The sequence below is a fragment of the Spinacia oleracea genome, chromosome 2 (genome assembly GCF_020520425.1).
Source record: "Spinacia oleracea cultivar Varoflay chromosome 2, BTI_SOV_V1, whole genome shotgun sequence".
NCBI lineage: Eukaryota > Viridiplantae > Streptophyta > Magnoliopsida > Caryophyllales > Amaranthaceae > Spinacia > Spinacia oleracea.
Window position 1 is genome coordinate 24,476,119 of NC_079488.1, and position 22,460 is coordinate 24,498,578.

General features: G+C 39.7%; 2 protein-coding genes across 5 annotated transcripts; one reads left to right on the forward strand and one right to left on the reverse strand.

Annotated features, from left to right (window-relative positions):
- Nucleotides 1-330: 330 nt before the first annotated feature.
- LOC110789044 (AUGMIN subunit 8) lies at nucleotides 331-9,171 on the reverse strand. Of its 2 annotated transcripts, none has more exons than XM_021993687.2 (7): nucleotides 8,819-9,171; nucleotides 4,857-6,366; nucleotides 4,238-4,357; nucleotides 3,646-3,762; nucleotides 3,450-3,539; nucleotides 2,350-2,457; nucleotides 331-827 (listed from the first exon to the last, which is right to left on the reverse strand). In XM_021993687.2, the coding sequence occupies exons 2-7, from the start codon at nucleotides 6,216-6,218 to the stop codon at nucleotides 744-746; spliced, it is 1,881 nt and encodes a 626-aa protein (XP_021849379.1). In that variant the 5' UTR covers nucleotides 6,219-6,366; nucleotides 8,819-9,171; the 3' UTR covers nucleotides 331-743. The 2 variants fall into 2 exon arrangements, with proteins under 2 accessions (XP_021849379.1, XP_021849380.1); XM_021993688.2 differs by lacking the exon at nucleotides 8,819-9,171 and adding an exon at nucleotides 6,462-6,926.
- Nucleotides 9,172-15,145: 5,974 nt separating this feature from the next.
- On the forward strand, nucleotides 15,146-20,809 carry LOC130467779 (uncharacterized). Of its 3 annotated transcripts, none has more exons than XM_056836590.1 (5): nucleotides 15,146-16,205; nucleotides 16,406-17,625; nucleotides 18,526-18,871; nucleotides 18,968-19,158; nucleotides 19,234-20,809. In XM_056836590.1, exons 2-5 carry the CDS (start codon nucleotides 16,411-16,413, stop codon nucleotides 19,825-19,827), a joined length of 2,346 nt encoding a protein of 781 aa, XP_056692568.1. In that variant the 5' UTR covers nucleotides 15,146-16,205; nucleotides 16,406-16,410; the 3' UTR covers nucleotides 19,828-20,809. The 3 variants fall into 3 exon arrangements, with proteins under 3 accessions (XP_056692568.1, XP_056692566.1, XP_056692567.1); XM_056836588.1 differs by having other exon boundaries at nucleotides 15,146-15,891; nucleotides 16,038-16,205; nucleotides 18,526-19,158; XM_056836589.1 differs by lacking the exon at nucleotides 15,146-16,205 and having other exon boundaries at nucleotides 16,239-17,625; nucleotides 18,526-19,158.
- The last annotated feature ends 1,651 nt before the right edge of the window (nucleotides 20,810-22,460 follow it).

Below are 22,460 nucleotides of genomic sequence, written 5' to 3' on the forward strand. Positions count from 1 at the left end.
TCGACCACACCAATCTTTGTAGCTCATATAGTAATATAAACCGAACGAATACTACTTATATCACTCTACCAAATACGAGCGTGGGCCGGCCTTAGATAATAAAGCCAAGAGAATTTCATAAAGAAAATAAAAGTTACTTGTAGCGAACAAGTGTAAAAAAAATCCGGTCTGGTCTGATCCAGTGGAAAATTTCGGTTTTTGTCCGGTCCGGACCTGAATCACTGGTCCGGGCCGAACAGGAAAATTCCATTTCTTGTCCGATCCGGAACAGTAGATTCAGGTCCCCTAGTAAATTCAGATTTGTTTTCTGGACTTTGAAGTAAAAACAGATCAACTGAACAAAGATTGGAACAATGTTAAGATAATTAGTAACATTTACACTTCAGCTTCAGATCCCTATCTGATGCATTCGGAAACACGCTGTGCATGTACTTTTCTATATTCCTTTCATCTTTAAGTTACCTTTTTTTTTCACCATCATTTTTGCCATTTTTTTTTTGTTGAGATACAAAAATTACATGCAGGGCGAAAAGCCGGAAAAAGAGCTCAACAGCTTACTTTTCAGAGAGAGGGGGAAAAATAACAAAAAAATTATAATTCTCGCTAGATAAAAGAAAGAAAAAAAAAATGACCTAATAATAGAGATGGAACTAAATTTACATTTTTTGTAAGACCTGAGAAATATGGCAAAGTGGGAAAACAGTTAGCTTCAGCACCACAACAGGAACTAACCGAAATGAGTTTCAAGACGTCCATAGTAATGGTTGCCTCGTCTTCTGATCTTGTTGCGATTGTATTAACTGCGTCATAAGACTGTATTCCTTGACCTGTATTTGGAAGCAAAAGTTCAGTCACAGGTCCTTAATTTGAAAAGAAAAGACAGTTCAGAAAGTAAAAAAGTGATGAAGAAGAAGAAGATGATAATGATGATTAGGGAAGGCTGCTGATAAACATAATGCAAAAGTTGCAACAAAGACCACACCAGCAACCTAATCATCAAAGCTACACTATAGAAAGGATTATGACCCCCCACTTTTTAGGGTTTCTTTCGGTGATTCTGTCTGACAACCAGTCACTGTGATTTACAGATAGATCTTTACATAAAAAGTAATAGTGTATACATCAAGAAATTCTGGAAGGTTTTATAGGTTGTTATTGTAACTAGCATATATGACCAGCGACAACATTCTATGTAGGGACTTTGTGGCTCGATTAAACTAGTCTTTGTTCTCTTCACCTTATTCATATTGCTTATTAGATCAGACCAGAAAAATCATACCATACCAAACGAGACCAAAAAAAGCAAAAAACACTCACAGAAAACATTAAGACCAGACCAGAAACTAGAAAAATCAGACCAGATCAGGTGAAGAGAGCCAGACCTAACACACCGGACAAAAAATGATGGATTATTTGTTGTTCGTGGCGTAAATGGCAAAGAGTTTAATATTGCAAGGAAAGTTGTAGTAATGTCCATGGTAATGCTTCTCTGCTTCGAAGTTTATGATTCTCTTTATAAAAATCCATATATAGTTCCATACAATAGTACCTCTAAAACAATGACGAGTGGTAATCAAACTTTATATAGAGCCACATACTTGAAGGACAAATTGGGGGCAGAATCATTATTACAAACATTGGCGAGGGGGCTATTTATTATACTTCTATACAAATTCATCATCATTACAACTGTTTATTACAGCCTATCTAACGGGATGTTATTCTTGGTTAAATCATTTATATAAAAACGCAGTAGCTTAACTAGATTTACAGGCTACAGGTCCATGAAGGTCGAGTAGTTCTACACGTAAGAAAAACCCATCTGATATTTTTTTGAGGCTGGATATGAGTCGCTGGGTATTTACTCAAATCCTTGTCATAACAGAAACCCATCAGATATCCTTTTCTGAGGCTGGATGTGGATCACTGGTGTTACCCAATCCTTGTCATTAAAATGTTAGGTGCTAATTAAAGGGTTGTTTAATTTACTTAGACAATTTAGTTCTTTAAAAAGACCATGAATTGTCTAATCATTGATGAAGTTGTATCATAAAAAAAACAAAGCAGGAGGACCCACAGAAACAGAAACAGGACAGACACTTAACCTCAATGACAACAGATCATACACATACGCCAAAGGATCGACTAGTACTTGGCAGTGTTAAGGATTTGTACCAAGATGAAGAGAAATCATCTGGGAATCTAATAATAAATCTAGTAAATTTCAGCATAATACGTGCATGTAAGAGTTTCAGCATAATTTAAGAAAAGTGCATGTACAAAGATATTTATCATAAAGATGTTGCAAATTCTCGACAAAAGAAAATCGTTAATTTGTGTTATCATCACCTGCATGGCGGATGTTGAAGCTGATAAAGCCTCACACTCATTAAGCATGGCCCTCTCCTTTCCTGCCAAGTCAGAGAGCTCAGAAGCCAAGCCATCGATTCCTTCAACCTAAATTATATGAGGAAACAACGCAGCTAGTCAACATTCCAGTGGAAAGGCAATCAATTTCCGAAACAGGCAGAAAAACCTATTTAAACAGATTGCCTTCAGTTCACAGGAACATGCTTAGGCGGTGAAACAGAGAAAAACACTTTATACAGGCATCTGTCTATGTATCAGCAACTTTCAAAACTTACCATGCAGACAAAAGTAATAAATTACAATTCTGTGTGGGTGGCATCGATATATTATCAGAACATAAAATTTTCAACAGTTTCTCCCATTTGGCACAAGATACATTCAATGACGTGGTTGTGTTGAATTACAAAGCTTCTAAAGTGTACTCGAAGATTTTATCCATCGTCAGATTTGATAATCAATTACCTAATTGTGGCCTTGTGGGGATGGGGTAATGGGTTACTGATGGACCTAAGAGAGTAAAAGCTTTTTAGAAACTTTTTCCAGGAAGGAAAATCTCGTTAATGTCAATTATCAGATCTGTTACATGTTGAAAAAGAAGGTTAAAGTCTTGGTGCATAATGGATCTGTTACCTAATGTACATTAGTAGATACAAAGAAAATGACACTTCCATTGCTCCGTAAACACAACCAAGTCGTTATCATAGTGGCTGGCAGGTATAGGATAAACTGAGGTATGCAAGACAGAGAACAAAAATTCGGTTACTTAAATTGTTAGTAGAACTAGAAGGTTGAACATAAGCTTTCCTGACAAGTTTCAAATAAACTCCCTCAGGAGATTTACCTTAAAATGGTAGGAAATAAATCTCATAAATCCTAACCCACAAACTGTAGTTTCCTTTATTTTTTATCGAATTCAACAAATCCAACTTCCTTAAGTAGCAAATCCATGAAAGTTGAAGTACATGAGAAGACAAAATTGATGGAAATGAAATTAAAATAATTCTATTTATTTTCCTTACCTTTGTAGTAAAAATCTTGTTATTACTAATTATAAATAGTTTGATGATCTTTCAACTTACCTTTGATAGCACAGAACAAACAGAGGAACCCATCGCCTGCATCACGTCAACAGCAGAGCTGATTGCAGCCTTCAAAGAGTCAATATCAGCCTGCAAAAGTAGAAATTACATTAAATTCCCCGTTTTAACCATTTGATAAAAAGAAAAGTGTTTTTCTTTTGTTATGTTTAACCAAAAACTCTTAAAGCTGACATACTTTTGCCCCTCCCGTAACTGGAAGCCGAAGAGTACAAGCCTCAAGATCAATGATTGCTCCATTTAAAGAAGTAGAATGATCTCTCTCAAGTAAAGCCCAATCTTCCAGATACGCCATCTGAAATTTAATTGCTGTAATCAATAATTTGTGAACCGAACAGAAAGAAATCTATGCACATATACTATCCTATCTATTGAACAAAAGTCAAAAACTAATGATCTAAATTGGTCAGAATTCCATCCTAGTCTCAAATAAAATGAGAAAACTGCAGCAAATTGTCAGTCTCCCTGTTTATGAAGTTCCACGTACCACAGCTTTATACCTTATGTTAATTTTTTTTTAAATGTATATCAGTCTTCTACACACAGATCTTTTCTCCATTATAAGATATGATTCTAAAAGTGATACTCAAAAAGAAAAATTCTAATATGAAAGAAAACCAAATTTCTCGGGGATTATGAATGACAATTGACAAAGCACAAATGGTTGCTACAACGCCAATAAGAGAAAGAAGTAAAATCTGTCTAATCATAGTACATATAGAAAGAACAGTGAGTTTGCTAGGTTGATTTTAAGTATCATGCAAACTTACTTGTTCACTCAGTACTGAATTAAGCTTTAGCTCCATATTCAGCTGTTGAAGATCAATACGCTTCCTTATTACGGAATCCCATAGTTCCAAATTTGTTTCCCAGACATTATACAGTGTTTGCTGCAGTGTCGCAAAACATATTTACTACAATGAGAATGAAATACAAGCATAACATACATTATACAGGGTTTGCATCACTTTCAGAAAGAGTTAAGAATTTTACAATTCAGAGAAAAAAAAGGAATGCAGATGCAAATCATGCAATTGTTAGAACTTTGTTGCATTGAAAACAAATGCTATAAATTATCCTACTTCTTCTTCCATAAAACTTATATCCCAGCTTCCAACCATTAAACCAAACAAATACTCCACATTGCTGCGAACCTCAAATTTCCTACTTATTATCAAAGTAACCACTCGAGTATCCTGTATAAATACAATTTCCGATAGGGCTTGTAGCCCGACTTGTATTTCAAAAAAAAAAACTCTTAATTGCCTAATGAAGAGCTATTTAACGAGTAATAATTATTTCAAATTTATAGAAAACTAAGGATTTAACCAGGAGAACAAGTATAGTGTAACATAGAATTTGGGTAAGTCAAGGAGATTTAAAGTCTACCTCAGCGGTAAATTTCTGAATATACAGAGCAGACTCGGCTCGAGCATTAGCAAATCTCCACTGCAAATGTCTATTGTATAACAAGCGGAGTTGATGAACCTCTTCCAATTGGTTGGTTTTCTTGCCTTTCTTAATATCAGCAACAAAACTGAGGACTGAAGTTGTACTGCTAGACTGTCTGGTGGGACTAGACTGCCTTATCCTCGACGGACTTGCCCCTCTAGATTGTGTTGGAGTAGACGGTCTTGTTTTGGATGGACTAGGCGTAACTTTAGATATAGAGGTCCTACTTGGTGATGGCAAACGTGATCCAGGCAATGACCCAGATCTGACTGAAGAAACAGCTGATGTTGCTGCTTTTTCTGATGAACTCAAACCAACAGCTTTATGCCGCGCAGATATCCTTAGAAAACTATCATCTACTGACTTCCTCCTTAACCCCAATGACCCCACATGATCATCAAATTCTGACTGCTCTGAAGAATCACTTGAAGTTTTACGCAACGGTCTAGGAATACTGTCAGCTGACAATCTCCTTAATGAAGAAGGTGCACCAATACTAGGAATTGAAGAACTAGGAATTTTTGTAATTCTATCACTGAGATCCACGCTTCTTGTCATAATATTAGAAGAAAGTTTCCCACCTGTTCTACTAGGCCATCTATGCTGATCAATCATCCGCGATTGCGAACCATCAACAGGTCTAGAATTCTCAGATTGATGAGACGAATTCGAATTCTTCCCTCTCAACGGGCTTCTCTTCCTCTCCGGTGTCCCTTTCCTCGGCGAAGCAGCTGCCTCGGCCTGTCTCTGTGCTACATTGGAGGATGACTTCAAAGTACGATCTGAAAGCGCATGTGTAACAGGTTTCTCTTTCTCTTTCTTACTAACAGGAATTGAAATGATATCAGATTGAAATGAAACACTAAGACTACGCATTGTGGAAGGCCATAACACTTCCGGTAACCTACTACCTATCACCTTTTTTGTAGATAACTGTGACTCTGCTGATGTATCGGAGACCGGTGTTGAAGGCCGAGACACCGATGGAGGGGTTGACGACCTTTTCCTCTCGGCGGATACCGCTCTCTTAGGACCCGACGCCAATTGGGGTGATGGTAATGATGATGAATTAACATTTCTTGTAAAGTTTGGTGATGGACATCGCCTTGATTTCGAATATGAATTTGAATTTGGTGGCGGTGTTGGTGATTTGTATCTAGAGCTAACTTCTCTGGTCCGGGACCGGCGTGTGGTGTTGGCGGTGATTCCATTGTATTTCTCAGCCGGAACCAGTGGTCTTCTTGTGGTATCCACAGCTAAATCTCTATGTAATTCTCGAACAGCCTCAAATACATCCATCCAAACTACCCAAATTAGACGACATTGGTGAACTTTTCATCAAATGCACATGATAATAATAATTTGCAGGCTTTCATATATATAATTATTATCCCACATTCACGCTCCCACCATAAGAAAATGAAGATCCTTTCTGAGGTGTCAAAATCTGCCATTAATTCAGAAGAAAAGAAAGGTAAGATTCTAACAGATAGGGGAAAAAGGAGAAAAACAGATTAATAAGAAATTTAGCAAAAAGATTACATCTTTATTGGCGAAAACCCAGATCTAAATTATAATGAATAATACAGATCAGACCATGTGAGGATGATCAAAGTATCCCTGAAACTTTTAAAAGGGGGTCTTAAAATTACAGGGCAATAAACAAACGGAGAAATTCAAGAAATGGGCATTAACGGTCATCTGTTTTAAGGGTATCCCCACAATTAGAGGGTGGAGAGAGAAAGTGTGGTGGGGTAAGGCGGAGGTAGGGGGTGGCCGGGTGGGGGGGGACCTAAACAGATTGAGAAGCTAGAAGAGAGAATGGTGTGGTACTGTGGTGTAGGATAAAACAGGAGGAGAGTGCGTAGGATAAGACAGGTTTTTTATTTTTTGCTTTTGGTGAATATGGTGATGGATGGAGTGAGTGACCACAGATGAGGGGGCAATGGCTTTTGTCACTCTCACGGGAGTGCCATGGTCGGGTAGGGCTGGCCTATTTAGAGATACTTTCTCTCTCTTTCCTGCCTTCCTACAACTTACAACTTACAAATCTACCCTGTCCTGTTCCTGGTCTCCCCTTCCCTCCAAATTTTCTGAAAGGGAATTCATTGATAATGAAATCAAACTTCCAAATGCAGCAATTACAGCTTGTTTTCAAGTAATCTTTGTGGGTTAAAGACGGTAACAATAATAACAATAATGATTTATGCTCGCGTACTTTTGTCGTCACACTATCAACCACAAGTATGTATACAAGTTTCGTATTTGGCTAGATTACGGGAAAATATTCATACTAAACTTGGGGTACCTGAGGTAAAATGACGGGATTTTGTAAAATGAAATGGGATACTAATCATTTCTTAATGGTAAATGTTTCACTGAAGTTTCCCTTTCTCTGGGAGTGAAAATGATGATTTCGTTAATTACTCCAAAAGTCCTAATGGTAAAAAACTAAAAACTGTCTCTATTAAAAAAAAGGTAGTTTGTTCCTTTCAAGTTTTCTAATGAAGACAACTAATCTCCATTGTTTTTAAGGTTAATAAAAAGCAGGAGACCTCCCAATTTACAAAACTGTATAGGGATTAACAGTGGATTTCTTGAGATTAATCACAAGCATTAACTGTTTCTGCTTGTCATTAACTATTGAAAAAACTCAACTACTTGGTATTACTATTCTACTAGCTTAATTTATATGGGAACATGTGTTCACTGTTTAGGGATATGGAAGGCGGAGACATAGATGGCGGTCCACGTGCTTTCGAGATCATTGCTCATCCCCGTAAAATTCACTCTAATGGAGTAAACTCAAAACTAACGAGCCAAAAAAAACACGGCAACACCTGAATACAACTATAGTCATCCCAAATCACGTAAAAATCAGTTTCACAAAAGGACAATCAACCAAATAAATACATACCAGTATACAGTATACGTACCCTAGTACCCTAGCTAATTAAGTTACCTAATTAACAAGCCAAATAAACACGGCAACACCTGAATACAACGTGAGTGTTGTATAACACACGTTATAGCGATCCCAATCCACGAAATCAGTTTTGCAAAGGGACAATCAACAAAATAAGTACGTCCGGTTGTACGTACCACGGAACTATAGCTAATTAAGTTCACCTATCAAAGTTAATCCCCCTCCCAAATGAGCCAAGGCAATATTTAATATAAATTACAAATTTGAGTGGGGATTCAAACTTACCTAGAAGTAAGGTCATTGGTCTTAACCACTAATGCAAAATATCATTAGTAAGGACTTGACCTATGTAGTTGGGCTTATAAATCTGCAAGAGCGAAGAGTAATTAAGTAAAAAATTACTTACTAATACTCATATCCAATTAAGGTTCCACCAAAATTTGTGATTTCTGACAATAGTTTTCCAGGCGAAAAATCGGAAATTAAACAATCATATAAGTTTTGACCTTGCTCAGGCTTGTGATCTCCAGAATTTGGAGCGACATTCAATGCATTCTACACGGGAGATTTTTTTCCCCAAAATAAAAACAAAGTTTCAATCATTATTAAAATTTTCCTTTTTCTGGCCTTTTCTCCGTGAAATAATTCAACATTATTCATTATATTCATATATAAATCATGGAGTTCTGATAATGGCAGGTTCATGTCCCTCGTCTACAGGACACCGAAATTAGCACACATTTGATGAAAGAGAAAGACGCCAAACACCGCGACAACATACCGCTTTCTCTCCCAAATCCACTGCTAAATTAACTATGCGCTACGGTTTTACTCTCAGAAAAGAGGATCCTAATACCGGTCGTAATTTTTTTTGAAAAAGAACTACTAAATTAACTAAAAAATTGATCAAATGACGAAATTTCAGTCGCGTATACCAGAAAACCCTATTTAACAAAAAATAAAGGAATCTTACCTCGGAAATCGATGGGATTTATCGGAGCTTCGGCGCAAAATTAGTACGGAAAATGATGAAATTGTAGCAGGAATCTCCTCGATTAACGTGTAATTAGGGGGGGATGAAATTACTGAATTGAAAGTGGTTAAGAATTGGAATGGAGTGATTAACGAGTGTTGATCGCTGGAAATCAATGGAAGTTAGAGAGAGAAAGTAGAGAGAGATTGGGAAGCAGTTGCGAAGAGGAAGAAGGAAAAGGGGAAAAAACGGAAATTTCAAGTTTTGAGGAGAGAGAGAGAGAGAGAGGGGCCGTTGAAATAGGAGTTGGTCGTTAATTTCGCGCCACCTTGACCGTTTGATGACGTCTAATGTGTTTGATCTCGTAAATTTGGAAACTTCCTATAAAAAGAATTTATTTTTGGTTCGGTAACTTACGGTCTATACACCGGGGAGTATAATGTGGATATCGATAAAAAATTATTACTTCTATTTAACAAGTTTTTCGTAGATGTGATACGTGATAATTTGAAGAATTGGTCTTAGTTAGTTATGTAATTAAGGTAGAAATGAGATAAAAATGAAAATTTCAACTGAAATATGAGTTTGAAGTTTGATAAAAAATGTTGAAGCGGTAATAAACCTATTAATTGGCCGATTGGAAGGTGAACATTCGGAGGGAGGGGGGAGAGAGCAAATTGTCATTTATTTATTTTTTAAAAACAGAAAATGAAAAAATGTAGAATTTTTTGTTATTATAAAGTACTCCCCCCGTCTCTTTTTGTTTTTTATGTTTGGTGTTATTCACGCGATTTAATGACTATTTAATGTGCATTGGGATTACTCTACTTTTTTTATTTAAACAAGAAAAATTACGTTTATTTATAATGTTTTCACTTTTATAAAAAATATGACATTGGGAAAATGAGAAATATTTAATGTCCAATGAATTTAATTGGTTAAAATAATATTTGGGCACAAATTCTGATAGAATATTAATGCATTATGTGATAATATAAAAAGAAATGTAAAGAACAAAATGAGACACCCAAAATGGAATACGTAAAAAACAAAAAGAGACGGAGGGAGTATTACGTAGTACTAGCTTTAAAATGTAAGTTATCTTTGGTGGATTCCTCCACATGTTCATCAAGCTAAGTTTGGCCTAGTGGAAAAAAGAAAATCTTTAAATATTATGGCCAAGGGTTCAACTTCTGTCAAGGGCACTTTAAGGATCAGATTTTCCTTAGCATTCTCCCAAATCCCTCCCCTGGTATCTAGTCACACTGACACTAACCCATATAGAATTGTTCTGGTGTCATTTCAGCCTGATAAGACAGTTTACCTCACCTTCTAAGTAAATGTCCATTTGCATGTTATAAATTTCAAAATTTATGTTCATGATTTGAAAATCTCAAGAAATTGGTATCTATTCATATGAACCATTTCTTTTAAAATGGTGTTAAAAATGGAAAGCTAAGGGTGATCAAAATGATCATTAAAGTTGAAGAACTTACAAACTTGAGTCACCCAAAATAAAATTAGTTAAGCTCGAGGTATAATTACCTAAAGTGGAATTATGTCTAAACTCGTGCATCCAAAATGAAAATTTTCCTAAATTGTAATACTCCGTACTCTGTAATACGTAAATATCATTATTATGAGTGTAATTGATGAAGAGACACTACACCACAATTTGGAAGAGTACCCTACAATATGTGTCACTTCTTTTAGTTTTTGAGGCTCGAATTTGTTGTGTGGTGGTTGAACTTGCTTGTTGTTTTTGGTAGACCGGCCTAGGAATTAGGATCATACTCTAACCTAATCTACAAGCTCTACTTAGAGAAAACTTTAGGGAGGTAACATATTTTGCCAATATTTGGAGATTACACGTAATCAACATATAGATCATACCGACTAGGAAACAAAATTATGATTGGTTCATTTAAATTGATTTGTACGGAGTAATTTTAAATGAATTGTGTGGCAGTAAACACTAGTTGTATATATATATACCAATAAGAATAACAGCGCGTCTCCTGTGAGACCGGTCACACTATCAACTTGATGGTGTGACGAGCGCGAAACCAATAGCGTACCTCCCCTAAAACTATAAAAAAAATAACAGATCTAAACTATAGAAGTAACATACCTAAACTAAAAAAGTACCTCCTCTAAAATTATATTAAAAAAAAGTAACATGTCTAAACTATAGAAGTAACATGGGTAACTTTTGTGTAAGACCGCCTTACTGGAAAGACCATTTTGATTGTTTAACTAATTGGTTTCATTGCTTAACTAATTAGTTCTACTGTTTTTCTAATTAGTTTCAGTGCTCAACTAATTGATTTAATTGTTTATCTTATATGACATCAATGTGGTCTTTTGTATAAGACCGCCTTATATAAAAGTTTGTAGAAGTAACATACCTAAACTAAAAATGTACCTCCCCTAAAACTATTTCGTATAAAAAAAAAAGTAACATGTCTAAACTATATAAGTAACATACCTAAACTAAAAAAGTACCTCATCTAAAATTATAAAAAAAAAGTAACATTCTAAACTATAGAAATAACATACATAAACTAAAAAAAAAACATCCTCTAAAATTATTATAAAAAAAAAGTAACATGTCTAAACTATAGAAATAACATACCTAAACTAAGAAGGTATCTCCCCTAAAACTATTCCGTATAAAAGTAACATGTATAAATTATAGAAGTAACATACCTACACTAAAAAAAGTACTTCCTCTAAAATTATAAAAAAAAGTAACATGTCTAAACTATAGAAGTAACATACCTAAACTAAGAAGGTATCTCCCCTAAAACTACTCCGTATAAAAAAAAGTAACATGTATAAACTATAGAAGTAACATACCTAAAACTAAAAAAAGTACCTCCTCTAAAATTATAAAAAATAAGTAACATGTCTAAACTATAGAAGTAACATACCTAAATTCGTAAGTGTGAACTGGTCTCACCATCAGTTGATGGTGAGGACAGTCTCATATAAGAATTTGGGTAAGAATAATTGACACAACAACATAATTATAAAATGTGAAGCAACAAGTTTGAATAAACAATCACAACTTCACAAGGACATGGTACAAATTAAAGGCTTGCTTTTTGAAGACGTGGACGGTAGTGATACATTTATGATAGAGAATAAATCTTTTGTTGTTTGTCACTAGGCTAAGATATCATAATTTGCGTGCAGCTTGTTGTATATCTAATATGAATCGACGAAAATCAATAATAAAAAAAAATTCTAAACTCGAGTATGTACTACTTCCTCCATTCTATAATGATGTTCCATTTTCTACAGTTCTACTTTTCACGTTTGCAAAGGCACATTTTATATCATTTATATCTCTAATTATACATTAGAAAAAATGTAAAATATTGATAGTATTAATTAAAGTATTTATTAGACGAATCAAACAAGACCGCACATAAATATGTTTTTTCGTATAAATTGTAAATAATTTAGAAAATTCTCTTCAATTGTGACCCATATTTTTTCAGGAGTTGCCAGAGTGGTCTGTCAGTGGTAGTCGGACCGGTATACTCCGTACTAGAGCTGTCAAAACGGTTACTCGAGTCGGGTCCGGGTCTGGTCATCTCGGGTCTCGGGTCATGATCTGATCGGGTCGTGTCCGGTCATTTTATCATCGGGTGCAGGTCGGGTTCAGGTCGGGTTCGGTCAGGTTGAAAATTTGTCGGGTCATGTCGGGTTATTTTTCCGTTTCGGTATAAATCGGGTTCGGTTCGGGTTCGGGTCGAGTCTTTTTCTAGTCGGGTACAATTACGGGTTCGAGTCTTAAGTTCTTAACGAGTCGGGTCAAGTTCGGATCGGATAATTACCGGGTCGGTTAAAAGTCAGGTCGGGTTCACTATCGTGCACGGGTTAATACCGGGTGAGATAGCTATCAGGTCTAGTCAAGTTTTAACCTTATAATTAACTATTATAAATTTGGTTAAATTTGGTTTAACGCTTTTCAATTGTTCTAGATTAGGTAATTATAAAAAATAATATTAACTTGATTTAAGTTATTATTTAATTAGTCAATGACAAATCGGGTTGTCAACATGTCGCGTAAATTCAGGTAACGGGTTGTCACGATTGAGTCAATAACAGTTTTCACCGGGTTATAATCGGTTTCGGGTGGACATCGGGTCGGGTGTTGAATCGGGTTCGGGTCATTATTCGGTCGGGTAAGCTCACTCAATTTTGTTAAAGGTTATATTTCGGTCGGGTGTCAGGTTCGGGTCCGGGTCATGCATTAGCGGGTCGAAATTGGTCGTCAGTTTTAACGGGTTGGATACGGTCGGGTTATGGGTTTCTTATTTTAACAAAATATCGGGTCTCGAGTCGGGTCCGGGTCCTAAAAAATACAGGTTGGTCCAGGTCGATTTTTCGGATCGGGTCAAATTTTGACAGCTCTACTCCGTACTAGTAAACGAGTGACCATTATTCAGAATAGAGAACAGTAATAAACTGATAATGCATATGATAGATGACAAAAATATGAATATGATTGAGGTAGCTAGTTATGATTAGTTGTACGATGAGAAGCTTGGTGAAATGGTGAGTAATCGAGTGTCCATATATTCCACATCAATTTAAGGTTTCTTCAAGCTAAGGCAAATTAAATGAATGGTTAAACTTACTTTTGGTTACCTTATTATCGTTAATGCTAAAGTTCATTAGGGACTTAAGGTTTAATCGGTTGATGTCAAACTCTATCTAACATGATAGAGAAATAAATCCGATATTTTATTCGTTCACTTTTAGTTTAAGATATTGGCCGTTGCATCTCTCACATACTCTGTATTACTTTCTTTAAGTTCTTAAATGGAATTTGTTTTGTTCGACTTATTCCAAACAAAATAAATTCAAATAATTTCAGATAATATAAGTTCAGACAAAATAAGTCGAATAGAATGGAACTATACTCCCTCCGTTTCATAATGATGTTTCGATTTAAGGTTTTAACACTGTTTATGGTTAAAGAGAATTTTCTAAATTCTTTCCATCATATAAGAAAAACGAAAATGATAAAGGTCGCAACATGCGACCTTTAAGTCAATGATGACATGACATGCTTATGTGTCATGATTTAAATTGGAATCTAAAATATTTAACATATATATCCGATCCTATTATACATGTTTAAAATAAAGGTAGGAAAATCTTAATATTCTAATTTGTTTCTTTCTTTATATCGATTACATTATTTACATATTTTCATATTAAAAAATTTGCATTGATAGTAAAAATATATATTATGATGACTAATATCCTATGTGGCGCCTATATGTACCAATGAAACTCCGACACGTACGTAAGAATGCGACAACTAAATGTTGTCGCAACTTGCAACTTTTATAATCATATTCATGTAGGGGTCGTGTTTGATTCGTTTCAATGATTACTTGAAAAATATTAAAATTTTAATATTGTGTAATTAAATATAAAATGTTCATTGACAAACGTGAAAAAAAAAAATTTTGCTAACATCATGCATTTTGAAGGAAGGGAGTACAATTTATAATTTAGGAAGTCATTGTCAAATTGTGATGTTGTTTTGACCTTAGAGAGTTGAGATGGAGAAGTTATCTCCAAGTTTGTACGCAATTAGGTTTTGCTTATTGGTTGACTAACCCACACCTAAGAACTACGTAGTAAGAACTAAGAACTAAGAAGCTTATCCAACCCCATTAATTTGAAAAGGTCAGATCTTACTATTAAAATACCAAGTATAACTTTGACTACATATCTATATTGGATAATTGGAATGTTTTAAAGTATTAGTTGTTTAATTCGAGATATGGAAATGAGAATTTGTTGCTCTCCTAATCCTTTGCTGATTTTCTACTGAATATGTGTCGTGTGATATACTAGCCGGACCCTACATATATAAAGACGATAATAGATGGACAGGTCTATGACACGGCACGACACGATAATGCATGGCCTAGAGTAAAAAAAAAAACACGACACGCCATGGAATTGACATGTACGTTACTAGCTTATCGCGTGGGGTGTGCCACGTAGCCTGGAGTTGTGACACACTGTTTTTTGACAAACACAACTAGTATGCCACACATGACCAAACACAACAAAACACGTTATAGTAAAGACTTTTATCTTAGATACAATATGACGTGATAAGGATAAGCTTGAACATAACTAATGATAAGCACGAATATGTTTGTTACATATTCTGTAAAGATATTCTCAACCATATATTCTTTCTTCCTTGCATTTAGGAGTTAATAGTTATCATTAGTCTCTGTACCAACCTTGTACTATATATACTTTATTTACTGTGAATACAAATTATCAATCCTTCAACTCTTATATGGTATCAGCCAGAACGTTCCCCTAACCACATTCAACTTCGCTCCATCTACGTCGTCTCTATGGCCACCACAACTATTCCTAACTCTGCTGAGCCACAACAACCTTTGATGGTTGTCTCTCTCACCAACATTATCAAACTTAACTCCTCAAATTATCTACCTTGTGTTGTGGGGTTTTTCCGGTGAGATACCTTGGAGGTTTCTTGGTAACTTTTAAAGATTAAACAAGATTGTATTTTTATAGAGAGAGAAAGTAGAGAGAAGGCAGAGCAGCAATTGCTCTAGAATGTATTGATTGTGACCCCTTTTTCTAGGGAAGTGGGAATATTTATAGTACTAGGTTTTTGTGGGAATGACCTAATATTCCCCTTACATGATTGGCTGGGGAATGGGAGAAGGACACGTGTCCTTTCTCCTTACAATTCTCTGATCCCCTGTAGCAATAGTGGGCTATTTGGGCCTATTGTGCTTAGTAATTCACTTGGGATACATACTAATTAAGCCCTTTTCCAGGTATAGGTTTTATACGTACATTTATACATACTTAAATACATACATTGTAGATACCTAGATTAATACTCATGCCCCGGAGTAGACTTTGCATGATTTCTGCTTAGGGGGCGCAATACGTGCCAGGTGTCACATCTTCATTGGTGCACGAAGGCATGGTAATTTTGCCCACAACATTTGCCCCTCAAGAAGGGCATTTCTGGAAACACTTTCCGGGTATCGCTTCTTGATCTTTGATTTGCATCTTCATCTTTGGGTCAGGTGTTGAGGGGGTGACACGTGTCACATTTCTCTATTTTGCCCCTCCCTATATATAGAGGGGGGGGGGGTAAATTTCATTTTTTTACATTTCGTTTTCACAGAGCTCTCATAGGCGATTTCCGGCGTGTTCCTACCACCATCAGGCGATTTCCGGCCACCACGAGACTCATCCTTTTCCTCGTCAAACTCATCCTGTTCTTCGCGAAATTCATCCCGTTCTTCGCGATACTCATCCTGTTCTTCACCAAGTACTTCGCAGATCTTTCAAGGTTAGTTTTCGCCTTTCTTGTTTTTGTTATCCTCTCGTCATTTTTCTCTTTGTTAGCGGCCGACCTCTTAGTACTAGGTAAGGGTTTAAAGGTTTTATTTAAGGTTTTTCCGCCGTTCATCTTTTGTCGGGGCGGACGTCCAATCGCGTCTTTTTCTTCATTGTTGGTCACCCCTAAGCCGTGCTTCGTTCACTATGCAGAAGGCATGGCTAGAACCAAGCAAACGGCAGATCCTACGCGCCTGCGCTTGCGGGAAGGAGCATCGACACCTCCTAGGGAGAGATATTCTTCCACCGCCTCGGCAGTCGACGAAGAATTTGCCGAACTCTTTCAAGAGATCGACGAGTACGTCGAGGCGGGGGAGCAGGCGGCAAGCTCGTCGGAGGGTACAGCGAGCCAGGCAGTGGGGGAGCCAAGCGTCGCTCCATTGTCATCGGCCGCCGAGGAGCAAGAAGCTGCTCCCCAGCTTATTAGGCCCAGAGGACGGGAGGAGGCCCAATTGCTTCCGTCAGAAATTCACCCAGACGTGGGCTGGATGCGGTGGCTAGACAGGCACGGAGCCAAGATGAGGGATGACCTCTGCGTGGGGGAAGGGTACCAAATGCGCGTGCCGGCCGGTCTGAACTCGACCGTCAGCCTGCTTGCCGAGGGAGAATTCCCTGTGTATGCCGCGTCAATCAAACTCGGCATGAGATTCCCTCCACACCCCTTCGTTGTGGAGGTGTTAGATGGTTTTAATATTGGGGTGGCCCAGCTGACCCCCAACTCATGGGCGGATATCTTTGGCTACATTGCCAAATGTGCGCTTAACGACGTGGAGCCGTCCTTCAACGCCTTTCTGCATCTGGTCTCCCTCTCTCGTTCCCCCAGTGCCGCCAAAGGGTGGTTTAATCTGAGCAGCCGTGGTACCTACCAGACAGTGGTCGGCAAGCTCAGCAAGTGGCATATGTGGAGGAAGAGGTGGGTCGTGTTTTACACGGACGACCAGGAGATGTATGAGCGAATGAGCCGTTGGAACTGCAACGCCAACTTCATGGATCGTGACGAGCCCCTTCCACCCCTTACTGCCGAAGAGTGGGATCAGATAATGGTCCTGTTCAGGGCCAACACTTACCACTTAACAGTGGATAAGAGTTTCCATGTGCCGGCCGAGTGGTTGCCGCACATTAGCCAGTTTCGGAACGAGGCTTTTCTAGCGGCCGTAGGCTTAGGATATTCCATGACTCGAGGTTGTATGCCAATTTATGTGCCGCTCTGCCTTGGTCTTATTCATTTTTCTAACTTTGGATTTCTTTTGTTCTCAGAGGAAGGAATGAGCAAGTTGTCGGCGGCGGATACCGGGAAAGGCGATATGACCGATTGGATGGCGGACATCTATGAGGCCAAGATGCAGAAAGCCAAGGCCGAGTTGGAGGAGAAGGTGAGTATTCTCTTAGGTTGTTTTTTGCAAGTTAAGCTTCCTCCGTCCATTGTCTATAGTGGACGTCTATTTAGTGACGAGCCGATATCCTGACATGTGACCCATGTTTGCTAATGTTGGCCTCGTCACTTTTTAATGACGGGCCCCTTTGTGAGTGTTTTTCCTGTGGTTGCCAAGGTGCGCCTCGTCACCTTTTAAGACGGGCCACCCCCACCCCTTTTTTACAAGTGACTCGTGGTTGATAGGGTACGCCTCGTCATTTTCGAGACGGGCGTCCTTTTTTATGACGAGCCATTTTTATATGAGTGTTGCACTTGATAAGGTACGCCTCGTCATTTTTAAGACGGGCGTCCTTTTTTAATGACGAGCCACTATTTAATGACTTGTGATTGATAAGGTACGCCCCGTCATTTTTAAGACGGGCGTCCTTTTTCAATGACGAGCCACTGTTCTGTGAGTGACTTGTGATTGAAAAGGTACGCCTCGTCATTTTTGACACGGGCGTCCTTTTTAATGACGAGCCACTGTTCTGTGCGTGACTTGTGATTGATGAGGTACGCCTCGTCATTTTTGAGACGGGCGTCCTTTTTAATGACGAGCCACTGTTCTGTGAGTGACTGGTGATTGATGAGGTACGCCTCGTCATTTTTGAGATGGGCGTCCTTTTTAATGACGAGCCACTACATGGTGAGTGACTTGTGATTGATGAGGTACGCCTCGTCATTTTTGAGACGAGCGTCCTTTTTAATGACGAGCCACTGTTCTGTGAGTGACTTGTGATTGATGAGGTACGCCTCGTCATTTTTGAGATGGGCGTCCTTTTTAATGACGAGCCACTGTTCTGTGAGTGACTTGTGATTGATGACGAGGCCTAATATTTGACTGTCCTTTCTTTTTTAGCAAGCTAAGGACGCGGCTAGGGCGTCAGGGAAGAAGAAGGGGACGACTCTGTCCCAGCTGAAGAAGAGAGCTGTGACGGCTGGCTCGGAGACTCCGAGTACCTTCAAGAAGCCAAAACCCCTACCTCGCCGTCTCGTGAAGAAAGACGAGTCGAAGGTTGCTGAGGGGGGATGCCCTGATGACGAAGAGATGGGCGTGGACAAGCCGTCTCTGGTGGTGGACTTGGTGTCCAAATCGAGGTCCGGTGGGCATCCGGACGAGCTGGAGGACCCTCTTTCGGGAATCCCGGCCGACGTCCGCTCTCAGATACCGGCGGAGGTGGCCCGCCGAGCTAGGTCTTCGGGCGGTAAGTATTATTCGAACGTCGTTCAGACGTATCGAGCCTCCTCTGGCAGTTCTTCTTACTCTCCGCGTCATCCTAAGGCCGTTGTTTTTCCTATAGCCAAAGACAAAGGGAAGGATGCAGCTGCTGCCGAGGACGAGAACGTACCTGCTACTCCCCACTATTCGTCAAAGGATAGGGTGGCTATATGCCGCAAGGTTTTTAAGGCCGTCCCCGCAGAGTATGTTGCTTCTCTTCCTGGCCGCAAGACTGACGCCCAGTTTGGTGCGATCCAGGCCACTCTTCTCGACGTAAGTCTATTTCCAACTTGCTTGTACTTGTCTTCTCTTTTAGAGTCATTTACTAATATGTAGCTTCTTTTGCAGTTGTTCTGCCGCATGGAATTCTGCAAGAGTTGGAAGACCCGCACTGCTGAGGAGCTCAAAGCTCAGGTGGCTGAGTCCACCCACCATGGCGACTATGCGTTCAAGTCCATTGAAGAGGTCCTCCTGCAGATGCAGACGACCATAGACCTTCAAGCGAAGGAGGTGGCTGCGTTGAGATCTGACAAGGCCGAGCTGCTTAAGAAGATCTTGGCGCAGGACAAGGACATGGTGGCAATGGTCGAGGAGGCCAAGACAGCGGCGGCGGAAATACGGGCGCTTCAGGACCAGTTGCGGGAGTACCCTCAGGTCAAAGAGGCGGCTGAGGAAGCCGAGCATCTTCGTGGGGAGCTGGAGACGGCCAGATCGCAAGTTCGCACCTTGCGTGAGCGTCTTCTGGAATCCTATGATCAGGGGGAACAAGCGACCAAGGACGCTGTTAAGCACGCCTGGGAGAGCCACATGTCAGAGTATGATCTTGGGTGGTTCCAGCGGCGAATGGAGCACAGTGCCGCTGTGTTGGCTGCTGAACGTCTTGGTCAGCCGCCCCCTGAGTTTGTATCATCTGATGACGAGGACGATGCGGCCGCTCCCTGATTTGCTTCCTTTCCTGCTTTTTTAAAATTTTATTCAAGCGTTCCCGTGCCTAAGGGCAAAAACAATTATGTTGTAAAGTTTTGGCGCTGATGGCGTCTGTATCATTGTGCCTGCTGAGCACACAACAATTTTCTTTCTTTTTTCTGGTCAAGAATTCTGAGCTACTTTTACACGCCTTTCTACGGGCGTTGTTTTATAAGTAAATAGGTTTTTTGATGCTTCTCTTATCTCGCATTTACTTGCTCTTCATAATTTGATTATTCCTTAATCAATAGGCTTAATCAATAGGTATGATTGCCAAGGTGCAACCGAGTGTACACTAAGCACGTTGATGCCGCAGGCAACTGAGTATGCGCTAGGCCCTACTTTGGTCGTCACTTTCTTTGGCGAGCGTGTCTATAACGATATTGATTGACGCAAGTCAATCAATAGGTATGATTGCCGCTAGACATGCTCGTCAAATGGACTGTACGGCCAAACGTTCGTGCCGCCTAACTTTGAGCAAACAACCTTTGTTTCGAAGTTAATCGTGCCGCTGAACTTTTGAGCGGACAACCTTTGTTTCCAAGTGGTTGGTGCCGCTGGCAACTGAGCATGTGCTAGGCCCTACTTTGGTCGTCACTTTCTTTGGCGAGCGTGTCTATAACGATATTGATTGACGCAAGTCAATCAATAGGTATGATTGCCGCTAGACATGCTCGTCAAATGGACTGTACGGCCAAACGTTCGTGCCGCCTAACTTTGAGCAAACAACCTTTGTTTCGAAGTTAATCGTGCCGCTGAACTTTTGAGCGGACAACCTTTGTTTCCAAGTGGTTGGTGCCGCTGGCAACTGAGCATGTGCTAGGCCCCACTGTGGTCGTCGCCTTCTTTGGCGAGCATGTCTATAACGATATTGATTGGCGCAAGTCAATCAATAGGTATGATTGCCGCTAGACATGCTCGTCAAATGGACTGGCCGGCCAAACATGCGTGCCGCCGCGCTTTTTAGCAAACAACCTTAGTCTCAAAGTTGTTCATGCCGCTGGGCTTTTGAGCGAACAACCTATGTTTCAAAGTTGTTCATGCCGCTGGGCTTTTGAACAAATAACTTACGATTTAAGTTTATTCGTGCCGCTGGCACTTATTATGCTGTACTGGTCGGCCAGCGGCTTGCTTATATTGGGAGAGGAGTTGGATAGGTGATCAGCCTACAACTTGGTGCTAATCTGGGCCACTTCTTAGGCTTCAAACAATTAGTCTTGCTGAGTTTTTGCTAATCTGGGCCACTTCTCAGGCCGTCATACAATTAGGCTTTGGTTATGCATTGGAGTGTATATTTTTATATTCATTGTGCGAGCAATAAATATTACGAGACAAATAGGGTAGTATTATTTATAACTTTGCAAGGCGAATTTAGCCGGTTACAAAAGTAATTACTACCCTACTATGACCATTAGAGGCCGCCCCTTGGGCAATGGATCGTGGTAAGTAAGACAAGGCTTAGCACATATCTAGAAGAAATATTTCTTGAGATTGTCGGCATTCCAAGTGCGCGAAATAGGGCGGCCTTGCATGTCTTGAATGCGGTAGGTTCCATCTCTAACTTCATCATAGATCTCGTAAGGTCCCTCCCAAGTGGGCGTCAGCTTACCTTGTTCATTTGCTCGTCCTGTGGACTCCATTTTTCTGAGGACAAAATCTCCCACTTTGAGCACTCTATTAGAGACTCTCTTGTTCTATTCTCTTGCCATCCTTATCTTGTACAGCTGTTGTCTGAGCGCTGCATTTCCTCTAACCTCGGGCAGAAAGTCCAAGGCTGCTTTCATTGTCTCCCAGTTAGCATTTTCGTCATACAGCATGACTCTCAACGTTGGCTCACACATTTCTATGGGTAGGACAGCCTCGGCGCCATAGGCTAGCAAGAAGGGTGTTTCACCGGTTGAATTCTTAGCCGTGGTGCGGATGGACCATAAGACATTTGGCAGCTCATCAGCCCATAGACCTTTGGCTTCGTCAAGCTTCTTTTTCATTCCTTCAGAGATAATTTTGTTGAACGCCTCAACCTGACCATTGGCTTGGGGTCGTCCGACTGATGCAAAATAAGTGTGTATACCGTGATCTGCCAGCCACTCTTTCAGCTTAGGCGTCTCAAACTGGGGCCCATTATCGAAGACGATAGCCTGTGGAATCCCAAAGCGAGTCATGATGTTCTTCCAAATGAATGCTCTCACATCAGCAGTTTTTATGTTTTTGAGCGCTTCTGCCTCCACCCATTTGGTGAAGTAATCTACAGCAACGATGACATAACGCCTTCCTCCTGGTGCGGTCGTGAATGGGCCTAGGAGATCCATCCCCCATTTAGCAAATGGAATTGGGCTTGTAATGGGCGTCAGAACTCGTGCCGGTTGATGTATTAGGTGAGAAAAGCGCTGACATTTGTCACACTTCTTGACCAGTGAGATTGCGTCCTCCTTAAGGGTCGGCCAGTAATAGCCGGTTCGAAGTGCCTTTTCAGCCAAAGCCCTTCCACCAATATGCGAGCTGCACAACCCCTGATGAAGGTCTTCTAGAATTTCCTGCCCCTTCTCAGGTGTTACACATCTTAACAAAGGACGGGAGTAGGCCTTTTTGTAGAGGGTGCCGTTCCACAT